This window comes from Vipera ursinii (assembly GCF_947247035.1).
Source record: "Vipera ursinii genome assembly, chromosome: 3".
NCBI lineage: Eukaryota > Metazoa > Chordata > Lepidosauria > Squamata > Viperidae > Vipera > Vipera ursinii.
The window spans coordinates 162,725,176-162,738,147 of record NC_139516.1 but is presented as its reverse complement, the minus strand read 5'-3'; the positions used below and the strand labels follow the sequence as shown (position 1 = coordinate 162,738,147).

At 35.8% G+C, this 12,972-nt stretch overlaps 1 protein-coding gene across 4 annotated transcripts in view; it reads left to right on the top strand.

The window, feature by feature from the left end:
• The window catches only part of PTPRM (protein tyrosine phosphatase receptor type M), a 488,223-nt gene that overhangs the window by 251,738 nt on the left and 223,513 nt on the right, over positions 1-12,972 (top strand). For all 4 annotated transcript variants that reach the window (XM_083358729.1, XM_083358728.1, XM_083358727.1 and 1 more), the window contains exon 8: positions 12,320-12,628. In XM_083358729.1, the coding sequence (XP_083214855.1) occupies positions 12,320-12,628 (309 nt within the window). The remainder of the gene's footprint in view (positions 1-12,319; positions 12,629-12,972) is intronic.

Sequence of the window (12,972 nt, the reverse complement as noted above, 5' to 3'; positions counted from 1 at the left end):
TTTGCCAACTTTAAGTAAATTACTGCAGTTGTTAACTTAGTAACATGGTTGTTACATGAATCTAACTTCCCTATTGAAAGAATAACAGAGTTGGAAGGGACCTTGGAGGTCTTCTAGTCCAACTCTCTGCTCAAGCAGGAAAACCCCTATACCTTTTCAGACAAATGTTTGTCCAATCTCTTCTTAAAAACCTCCAGTGTTGGAGCTCCCACAGTATTTGGAGGCAAGTCATTTCACTAATTAATTGTTCTGTTAATTGACTTTGGCTGTCAGAAGATTAAAAAGGTGATCACTTAACTCCAAGATATTGCAACTGTCATAAACACATGCCACTTGCCAAGTATCCGAATTTTGATCATATGACCACAGGGAAGCTGCAGTGGTTGCAAGTGTGAGTCACTTTTCTCAGTGCCATTATAACGTTGACAACTACCTGTACTTAGAACAACAATTAAAGATATAGCATGAGCTATTAAAAATACAGCTATACTAGATATAGTAACTCCTTCATAAACATGGCATTCTTCTTGCAGTACATTTGCCTTCATAGGCCTATATCAGTATGAAAATAATATTGATCCTATGAGAAATTTGATTATAATATTATAAATTTATAATTTTAGAACATTGTTTATTATATTAACATCATTAAAGTATGGGGAGAAGAATTTCCCATAAGAAAAATTAGTTACTGTACATTCAAGAGTTAAGTAAAATATGTATGTTTTCATAATGTTGCCGCACACACTTTGAGATTTTATTTGAAAGTACTTCTCTTGTAATTTGACACAATTACTGCTACTTTCAGGGAAATTGTTTTATGTTTTTCTGTAACATTGTATTCAGTGGCTTATTTCTGATGACAAAAAACTTTTTAATTCACTGGAAACATTTGCCAGCAGAAAGAAAAAAGGCATATTTACATATTTCCATTTTGTTTTCCAGACCTTCTCCATGTTCAGCTGAATGTGTCTGCAAATACTCATTCTTTGTTTCACTGATGGAGATCTTAGTTATTTCTATGAAATAGTCTCTTTTCCTATTTTTATCAAATCATCTTATTGGCTGAAGTGAGCATGATGATAAGATTCATTGATTGTGTTTGTCTTAATTTTAAGATCTATATATTTGTAAAATGCATGGTTTGAGGTATAAAAGTTTTCATACATATACATAGTAAAGAAATTAATAGAAATAAATAAAAAATGGAAATGCTTTTTTTTATAATGTTATTATTTTTATGATGTTTTGTAGTGTTTTGAGAGGAAAATGAGCATCAAAGCAAATAGAAAACAACCAAAGTAAAGGAATGTCTGGAAGAAAAGAAAGTACAAATCTTGTGGCAAAAAGTATTAAAAAGTAGATTAATCTCCCAACAAAATGAATGGAAAATAGACATAAAGAAATAGGCTGTGAGAAGTGTGTTGCAGAGTGACACAGAAAAGTGTCAACTAATGGAAAATAGAAAAAAAAAGATTCTTGAAGAATAATGAACTGAAAGAGGATGAGGGAAACATTATGTAAAAGAATGCAAAAAATATTGATGAATGTGATAAGGGTGGCATATGATGGAAATAAAACATGCATGAATGTAAATGGTTAGCAAGTAGTTAAATACAACCATGGTGTGAGAAAATGATGTTTAGAATCATGCTGTTGAATTAAGCAGCCTCATAAACAGAGAAAGAAAGAGAGAAAGAGAAAGAAAGAGAGAGAGAGAAAAGAAAGAAAGGAAAGAAAGATAGATTATAAGAAGGTCAGCTGGCAGGTAAATGGCTGATGTCAAGTAAAGGAGGACATGCAGGGAAGCATGGGTAGCTGGCATGGTACAAGAATGATGGCTGCTGCAGGTGCATGAGAGGAAAGCATAAGTGTTGCAGGGCTTGGGCTGGCTGCCGCAGATTACAGGAAATTCTTGAAGGTGCACAAGAGGTGAGTGTGCATGGTATAGGATGGCCAGACTACTGCAAGGTGGGAACGGATGCATGAGGAGGCAAAGAGTGAGGTAGGGTAGAAGTGGTACTTCCAGGTACTGGAGATTTACTAGAGCAACTTTTGTCCTTTTCTGCTGGCTTCCCCATTGACATTGGAAGGAAGGTCACAAATGGCAATCACATGACTGTGGGGTGCTGCAAGTGTGAGATGGTTGCCAAGCTCCCAATTCACAATCACGTGACTGCAGGGGTGCTGGGTCATCCAGAACTATGAGGACTACTTGTAAAAAGCACTTGTTCAGCACCATGGTGACTTCAAACAGTCGCTGAATGTGTTTAGCCAAGGACTACCTTTATTACAAACCATTCAGATGGTGAAAATGGTGGAGACAATTGCAGATTATGCATAAGTGATGAAAACCTAGAACAAGTAGATGAATTTATGTACCTTCATAGAAAGATAGTAAGAGAAAATATTTTGAGAAATGTTAAGATATGCAAATGTTGATAAAAAAAATAATGGTGGTATATGGTCTGTTGCAAGGAATGAATGATTGCTAGATTAACCAAAAAGGGCTTTTTATAACAGCATGTTTCTATTATATGGAAATGAGAGTAATGTACATCAGGGAAACATGAAAGTAAGTTGAGTACAGTGAGAATTGTATGTAGAAACAGAGGAACAAAGAGGATTAAGAAGGAAGGTTTTGAATGAAAATGCACTGAATATAAAAGTGAACAAACAAAACAAAAGAAGAGCATCAAAAGGTTTTGATCATTCAGAGAGAATTAATAAGAACAGAATTGCAAAACCAGGATCAGAAAGAAGAGAAAATAGACTGAGAGATAGGAAAAGGCCAAAGAAGTCATGGCTGAATGCCATTTATGAGATCCTCAAAAAAATTCGAGAAGTTTAAACAGCAAAAAATGCATATATTTTATGGATGTAATGGAAATAAAGATTTTTAAAAAGATATAGCGAGTATAGTAAATTGGGTTCCTATCACTAGTTTTAGCAATGTTTCCTTTTATTTGTTAATCTCTTCTTAATTTCTTTGGCTTATGATTTCTTACTCTTTTTATGAACTCTGACAGCATTACCTATCCTAAAAGGGAATCACATAATGTGAATGCAAGTACACATACATTTGCCTTTAAATTATCAATAAAAATAGTTTTCTTGTATATTATATTTTAGATAATTACTTGATCAAAATTAATTACATCTGAAGGCAGCTATGCTATCATATGGTGTTAAAGAATATATTGTTCTATCATATAGACTACTGAATGTGTTTATTTTTTAAATGAATGACTGCTAATTTCTTCAGTTGGCCTGATGAATTTTTGAGAAAGCTGTACAGATACATTCAGTGCCCTCTGATGCACAAAATTAATACATCCTCTGGCTGCAATCCAATACTGTATTAAGTGTTTCTTGTATTGATTTCAAATATCTTAAGCATGTTTAATGGATTGTTGCACAAATGAAAAAATATGTTACAATTTAAATCTCTTTCTTTTCAAAATGGGAATGTTAAGAGTGGTTCTGATCTCTAATTTTAACAATTACATTTTAAATCAGAGTGAGCAGAGTGTCTCAGTTTTAATTTTTCTTACGTGTAAAAAACATTGCTCCTGAATGCTCTCAGAAAATTAATTTTGATTTTCCTAAGCCATATAACTTTCACTCTTTCTGAAAATATTGAAGAAGGCAGTGTGACATGGAAGATTGGACTAGCACGTTAAGAAAGAAAGAAAACAAAAATCTGAGATACATTTGTGCTACTACAGAAGAATATTAGTACAAAAAGATTGTGCTTTTACTGACCAGAGGATAAGCTTAATGAAGCCAATGATTTATTATGCCAGAAAGATTTGTCCCACTGAAATCTGGCTAGGAACTAGGTGATAATTTGAAAGGTATAATGAAAGAATTGAAACAATATTGGCTATTTTTCTGCAAAGCCTGTTTAGTTTAATATACCATAAAAGTTATGCCTTTTTAGAGGCTTAATAATAATAATAAGTTGGAAGGGACCTTGGAGGTCATCTAGTCCAGCCCCATGCTCAGGCAGGAAACCCTATACCAGGGGTGTCAAACTCAATTTCACTGAGGGCCGCATCAGCATTGCGGTTGCCCTCAGGGGGTTGGGTGGGTGTGGCCTGGGTGGGCGTGGCCTACTGGGTGGGCGTGGCTAGAGTGCTTATGGCCTATGGGGTGGGCGTGGTCAGCTCGACATCGTTTGCATCAAGGGTGCCTATGGGGGCCTGGGCAGCAGTGGGACAGATCTGAGGGTCTCTGGCAGGAGGAGGGTCTCTGGGCCAGGGCCAAGGCAGTGGGGGCCGTTCCCTCACTGTTTCCAGGATGGCTTCGCGGGCCGCATGAAACCACTTCGCGGGCCGGATCCGGCCCCCGGGCCTTGTGTTTGACATGTCTGCCCTATACCATTTCAGACAAATGGCTGTCCAGTCTCTTCTTAAAAACTTCCAGTGTTGGAGCATTCACCATTTCTGGAGGCAGGTTGTTCCACTGGTTAATTGTTCTAACTGTCAGGAAGTTTCTCCTTAGTTCTAGGTTGCTTCTCTCCTTGACTAGTTTCCATCCATTGCTTCTTGTCCTGCTTTCAGGTGCTTTGGAGAATAGCTTGATTCCCTCTTCTTTGTGGCAGCCCCTGAGATATTGGAACACTGCTATTGTGTCACCCCTCACCCTTCTCTTCGTTAAACTACACGTACCCAATTCCAGCAATCTTTCCCTATATGTTTTAGCCTCCAGTCCCCCAATCATCTTTGTTGCTCTTCTCTGTACCCTTTCTAGAGTGTCAACATCTTTTTTATATCGTGGTGAACAAAACTGGATGCAGTATTCCAGGTGTGGCCTTACCAAAGCATTGTAAAGTGGTATTAGTACTTCACTTGATCTTAATTCTATCCCTCTGTTAATGCAGCCTAGCACTGTGTTGGCTTTTTTGGCAGCTGCAGCACACTGCTGGCTCATATTTAAGTGATTGTCTACTAAGACTCTGAGATCCCTCTCACAGTTACTACTATTGAGCAGAGTACCACATATTGATTTGATTTTTCCTGCCTAAATGTAGAACCTTGCTTTTTTCACCGTTGAATTTCATTTAGTTAGATAGCGCCCAGTGTTCGAGTCTGTCCCGATCCTCCTGTATTTTAAGCCTATCTTCTGGAGTATTAGCTATTCCTGCCAGCTTGGTGTCATCTGCAAATTTGATGAGTTCCCCATCTATCCCCTCATCCAAATCGTTGATGAAGATGTTGAAGAGCACTGGGCCCAGAACAGAGCCCTGGGGCACCCCACTACACACTTCCTTCCATGTAGATGCAGTTCCATTGAGGACCACACACTGAGTATGGCCTGTCAGCCAGCTATGAATCCATCTGGTGGTAATGCTATCTAACCCACATTTTTCTATCTTATGAAGTAGTAGGTTGTGATCTACTTTATCAAATGCCTTACTGAAGTCCAAGTAAATTATATCCACAGCATTCTTCTGATCCACTAATTTTGTCACTTGGTCAAAAAATGCAATATGATTTGTCTGGCATGATTTGTTTTTGACTTTTAGTGATGACTTTGTTTGCATCAAGGTGTTAGCTGATTTGTTGTTTGATTATCTTTTCCATAATCTTCCCAGGTATTGAGGTCAGGCTGACAGGTCTGTAGTTTCCTGGATCTATTTTTTTTACCTTTTTTGAAGATGGAAACTACATCAGCTCTCTTCCAGTCCTCTGGTAGTTCCCCAGTGCTCCAGGATCTTTGAAAAATATAGTTCAGTGGTTCTGAGATCACGTCTGCCAGTTCCTTGAGAACTTTGGGGTGTAATCCATCTGGTCCTGGTGATTTGAACTCGTCTAGGCTGGACAGGTGTTCACTTACCATTTTCTTGCCTATCTTAACTTGCATTTCTATTCTGTTTTTTATGTCACTGGTTTTGGTAGGTTGGACTGTTTTTCCCTTTGTGTAAAGACAGATGCAAAAAAACAAGTTAAATAGTTCTGCTTTCTCCCTGTTGCTTGTCACCTTCTTGCCACTTTCCCCCACTAATGGACCATCATTTCCTTAACTTTTTTCTTATTTTTTATATGTTGAAAGAAGCATTTTTTGTTATTTTTGACTTTGGTTGCAAGCCTTAGTTCATTTTGAGCCTTAGCTTTCCTCACTTCATCTTTGCAGGTCCGGGCTATTTGCTGATATTCTGACTTAGACTGGGTTCTTAGAAGAGTTGCCATGCTTAAATATTAAATCTAAAGCTTTTGCCAATTCACCAATGATATTGGAAAAAAATGAAGGCTTTAAAATACTAGCTTAGCCTCAAGATGATGAGCTATAAATAAGCCAAGTGATTGAAAATCTGTCATTAATAATATCCAATAGTTACTTAGCACTTGTTAATAACAATGATTCCTAAAACACTGTCACAGAATTGAAACAAAGTAAAATTTTACCAACTGCAGATAGAATTAAGATTCACTCTCATGTAGGATGGCTGATTAAAATAAGATGAAAAAAGACCTATTCAAAACAAAATTAAAGAAAATAATTTTAAAAATTTGAAATAGTTTTTGTAATCCCCAAACGCTCCTAAATGCCAAGTTTTATCATTTATGACATCTATCCATATGATTTTCATCCATAAGTTTCCATTGTTTTTTCTAACATATATTGCAAATTTTTCTCAATTTTTACTAAAATTATTTATTTCTTAGATTTATATCCCACTTTCAATCAGCACCAACAGGCAGTGTATATAATGTTTCCATTTATTGAGAGAAGTCATTTTTTTTCATTGACGTCTTTCTAGACCAGCACTGTTTATTTACAGTAGGTATGATGTAATCTTAGGACTTGTTCAGTGACTGCTTTCCCAAGCACAATCTCTGTGTGTTTGTGCATGCATAGCTCTCAAGTATCTGACAGAAAAGAATGAAAAAGTTAAAAGTTAAAAAGAAAACTTTTTACCAGACCTATGAAATAATACTGACTGGAAAATGCTTATATTTCTAACTTGGGAGGTATGTGATGCCAGACAAATCAGTTAAAGGTATGATAAAGCCTAAATAGAAAATAAATAGAAAATGATGGAGGCAAATTTGTATTGGTTTTGTTATTAATAACAACTGATTGAACTAAGAGTGATTTTTTAAATAGTCATGACTCTCATAGAATGCTCTTTAGCAAGATTTATTATGATGAAATTAGTGGTGGTGCAAGAATTCCAGCAAGTGAAGTATTTGCCATTTAGAATTAATATATCAATGTATATATTAAGCAGTATTTTCTTCACAGCTATAATTTTCTCACAGAGTATAATTTAGGTACACGGAATTACATATTATATGCATATTTTGCTCGGTGTATTACGAATTGATCATTTTTAAAAGTGTGCTATTTTCATTCTGTTTAATTAATACAGTAACAATAGAAGTCCTATTTCTAATTTGAATGATTATCTTTTTTAATAGCATGTAGTATATTATCAAGGGACGCGGTGGCTCAGTGGGTTAGGACGCTGAGCTTGTCGATCGGAAGGTCGGCAGTTTGGCGGGTCGAATCCCGAGTGCCGCATAACAGAGTGAGCACCTGTTACTTGTCCCAGCTTCTGCCAACCTAGCAGTTCGAAAGCACGTAAAAATGCAAGTAGAAAAATAGGGACCACTACGGTGGGAAGGTAACAGCGTTCCGTGCGCCTTTGGCGTCTAGTCATGCCGGCCACATGACCATGGAGATGTCCTCGGACAAGCGCTGGCTCTTCGGCTTTGAACGGAGATGAGCACCGGCCCCTAGAGTCGGAAACGACTAGCATGCATGTGCGGGGGAAACTTTACCTTTACCTAGTATATTCTCACAATTTCAGTTACTATAATTTTTTGTGCTGGAATGGACAAGCAAAAGGAAGAAAAGTGAAGTGATTTAATATAGTTGGAAAATCGGGAAAATGCAACCTGCACTGTGTTAGAACATTAGGAGCCACTAATGCCTATGCAGCACAAGCAGCACAAACAGTTTATATTGGTGGGCTGGAACAAATTGTATCCCATCTATCGGTTTGCTGAAAGATTTGGGCCTTAGAGGAGTTGGCCCTGAATATGTCTTGTCCAAGCCTTCTATCCAAATAGTGCAGGAGACTGTGTAAATTGTAAAGCAGACATATACAGCCATAACATTATCTTTTTATTTTTATGATTCTATTTCACAAGCCTCCTGAAGTTTGTGATAAAACATCAGGAGGAAAAAATCATTACCCCCTGGGCTTTGCTTCTAACCCAGGTTTCTGATTATTAATGACAGGATCCTAAAATTAGGATACTGAAATTGAATTTTTGAAAAAGCACAGCAGATGTAATAGGAGGTAAAATATGAAGTTCCAGAGAAATGAGCTGTGAATTGAACCTGCAATAGAAATTGATCCTATCAGTCAGGTTTTTCCCCCCTCTGTTCTCTGAGAAAGAAACGAGCACATGTTACTGACTGTCAAGGAAATGAAGACCATTGATTAAATAAGATGCTCAAGTGCCAGAGGCTAAACTAGACTAGTTGGTACCCAAGATTATGAGCTGCAGCTGTCAGATTTCACTGCTTGATACCTAGATGAAATTGGCAGAAAGAGAGCAGCATAAAAAACATTTCAGGTGTCATCAGATAAAGAGCAAAGAAAGCTTTAAGCATCACAGATTTTGTGCTTATGGAAGCAATGTTGCCCTCTTACAGTGAATCATTGGTCCTAGATTGTAATGTGATTCACATACCAGTTCTGACCAATTTCTTTACATGCTGGGTTCCATGACTCTTTCAGTCAAACTGTTATAAATTGAGGAGGATCTAGTTTTACAGTCTCTTCTTCCTTCTATAAAATTGCACAAAAGAGAAGAAAACAAATACATCATGTAAGATTTATATGTAATATACAAAATATTATATATTGTATACAAATACAATATACAATATTACAATATACAATTAACTAGCAAGGAAACTGCTTTTGAGAGAGATTTAGAATATAACACAACTAAATCACACTTTCTCATGGACTAATTCATTGATTTCATTATTTTGTTTTTCTATTAAAGCATTACAGTACAACGATGTTAACTACCTCTTATAGCTCATTCCGTTTCAAACAGCTCACTTAAGGCACATTTCACATTCTTTTCATTCTATCTATTCCAGAGGCAATATGGAGGCAGTTGAAGCCTCATGCCATTCAGTCTTGGTCAGTAGGACAGAGAAATTAATCTCCTGCAGGATTAAGCCCAGAGAGACAAAAGGATCAGCCATCATGTTTACACCGTTTAAAGGCCTTCACTTTATAATCAATTTTATTTAATAATCCTATGGCTATCAGAGTGAATGACAAGTTACCTGGGAAGTTACCTTCAATTGTGATCATATGTTGAGGAATTCCTGTACATAGAAACTTTACAGAAACAAAATTATTCTTTCAATCACTTAAACTAATTCCATTGTTATTGTATTTCAATTCCACCTCTCTCATTTGCTATATTGCATTGCATTACATTATATTACTATTATATCATTTGTAGTAGTCTCAATTTGTTATGTCATTTGCAACTTCATGTAAAATACAGTTTCATTTCTTGATTCTTGTTTGGAATCATTATAGCTAAATTTATTTCTGTATCAGTTATTGTTTCTTTACTTCATCCATTAATTGTGAGGGTATAGAGGCAACTGCTCTCAGTATAATAATCTGCATGGCAAATATTTGCATGTCTTGGTTTCAAAAACAAAATAAACAAAATAATGTCTCACTAAGCAGTGAACCCATTTTTATAAGATACTTTGTATCAGAATTCTAGGCTATAATATCCTGTGATGTTGCGATCTTACAGTGTCATAGCTGAAGTAAAAGTTCCCCTTTGTTAGTTCAAGCTCTGTTTGTAACATAAGTCATATTCCATAGACATTGAATGTCAGTGAATGTCAAACCATTACACTGTAAACAATCCAGTCCAATGCCATCTAACTCATTTTCTTAGTTACACTGTGCTTGAAAATCCATTTTTGCTTTCTAGTTTCAGTTGTTAAAACCAAAAATCTTCCTTTGTGTATTTATTTGATTTCTCTAGCCACCCATCTTAACAAATGATGGGTGGAATATTTCTTGTGTGGAATATTTTCTTGCATGAATATAATAAGCTTTTTAACTGCAGAATCCTCAGGAGTAACTGAGTATGCCAACCAAGGAATAACTCCTGTACTATTGAAGCATTGTTCCTTTTCTTTCAAATAGAATCTGAGGTTGGTGGGGACTAACCTTTTCTATGGACTAAATTTTGTAAGGATCTACAGGATACAGCAGACATGTCAAACTCGTGATGTTGTGCAACGTATTGGAGCTTTTTTGCCATTGCTGCAATGGGGTGGGGGTCGTTTCCCGATGACGCGTACGGCCCACGGGCCGACAATTGGACACCCTTGGGATACAGGGTACATTTCAAATGTTTTTCCTCCAGGAATTTGGCCTGTGCAGTGATCATCTCCTTCTTCTATATGCACAGTAGAATGGGAAGGCACTTGAAAGCCAACACATAGAGAGGCAATTTGAATATAATTGTTGAATGGGAGATGCTGACCTTATTTTCATCTCTCTTCCTATGTAACTAACCACAGAAAGGTGGGCAGAATTCGGTTATCATGAGGACTATGGATGCTCATTGCTTATTCAGTAGTCACTCAACAGATATACTTGACACCATCATTTTTCCATAAGCTAAATTTCTTTTTCACTTAAGAAGGATCAGAACCATCAGTGATCATGGTAATTTTCATGAAAATCATGCTAGATCAGAGCCAAATAGGACAATAAAAGGAATTAAAATTAGAATTATACAATGATTTTCACCAAACATATGCCAAACATATTACTGGAACTGGAAATGAGAGAAAGTAAAACAATTTAAAAACCTCAATGCTCACGGAATAAAAAAATGATTGCTGAAAACGGTAGATGTAAATATGAATAATATATAGAGTATATACCGTGATATTTCTTGCTGAAGTATCATAGAACAATATTACAAGTTTGCAGAGATTCATGCCAGTCAAAAGTAGTAGACTCTTGTGGCAATTATTTAGAACATTCTTGGAGAAAATACGTTGATTAATAAACATGAGCTGGAACAAGCATATTAATCTATTTATTATAAGCAGTTTCTGACTCATTAACACTCATCTTACTGTACAGCTAGTAAGCAAGGAAATTCTCTTTTATCTTCTTGAGTATTTCATTTGAAATAAAAAATCAGATTATTCTGCTACATTTGTATAAAAACTCCATTGACTCCATTTTGTACAGTAGTTTTATAGATACACAAAGCAAGTTCCACCTCATAGTACAATATAAGGCTAAAGAGGTTTAAGCATCCATTGACTATAATTACTTGGACAGCATAAACATAAAAATATTTTAGTTTTTATGGAAGAATCAAGGCAGTAACTGTCATAAAATATTTTTTTAAAAAATTCTCTATGACACTGTCATCCTAACAGTGACTTTAATATAACAAAACTAAACATAGTTCCTATTGCTGTCTCCCTGTTGGTTGTTGGACGTATCAGAAGAAAAAGTTAAGCTGTGTCATTATTTGAGCCACATGTATAAAGAAAACCATGATGTATAATATAATATAATTTTAAATTTCCCACATCTAGTACTTTAAGCAATTGGTATTATAATCTGTCTTCCCTAACAGATGTATTCTTTAACCAAAACATAGAACTAAATTCTTCAGGGAACTGTCTCTGATTTTAAAATTGCAAGGTCCAATCAACTTTAGTTGCTATATACCGTATATAGAATGATCTTCATAAACAAGGTTAGGTGGACTTTTAAACAAGAATAACTTAAGAAGAAGCCCAAAATATATATGTGGTACTGTTTAAGAAGAATTTGTAAATCTGTCTAGATTTTTAATTTAATTTTATCTTACATTTATCTTATATTAAATCTCTAGCATTTTTGCTTTATCTTGCTTGGGTATTCATTTCACTTTTTTCTGAATTTGTGAAAAAGTTTACATGAATGTTCTTATATATGTAAATTTACGTTTTCTACTTGACCTCCATTATAGTAAACCTTTTACTGTAAACATTTTTCCTGAAACAGTTTTTAAACCCTTTTTATTCTACTCTATCACAGTATTCATGTAAAAAAAATAATGTGAGAGTTTGTTTAGAAAAGCAGAAAATACAAACAATATATACATTTCTATCCAAAGAATAGATTGGAAAATTTAAATTAAGTAATTTCATACTAATACAAGAGCCCAAGCAAAGTTCTCATTTCATATCTTCAACTTCTCACATTAAAATGTTTGTCTTCCTTTTTTTTCAGATCCTGTGCATGGTCCAAGAAAGCTTGAAGTTGTAGATATCAAATCCTGGCAAATCACCATCACCTGGGAGCCATTTGGTTACAATGTGACTCGTTGCCATAGATACAACCTTACAGTCCATTACCGTTACCAAGCTGGTGGACAGGAGCAAGTTAGAGAAGAAGTGAGCTGGGATACTGACAATTCACACCCTCAGCACACCATTACTAATTTGTCCCCCTACACTAATGTCAGTGTCAAACTTATTCTTATGAATCCTGAAGGACGTAAGGAAAGCCAAGAAATTGTGGTACAAACTGATGAAGATGGTAAGTTTTAAAATGTAATGTTTCTAGCATTTAATATGAACTAAACAACCCATGACTGTTGTGTCAATGTTTCAGAGAGATTTCCTTTACCTAAACAGAGAAATAGATTGACCATGTAGACGTGGGAGCGACTTCTGACTGTGTGCGTGTGTTTGTGTGTGTGTGTGTATACATATATTAACAAACTAAACGAACACTGTAATGGAATAAGAAAAACTAAAACAGTTTTTATTGCTAAAAGATCAAGCTTTCGTTGGCTAACTGCCAACGTCGTCAGGATGAAAACGCTGGGGTGGGGACATCGCATTTATACTGTTGGTGTCTGCACTCTGCTCATGGAGTGT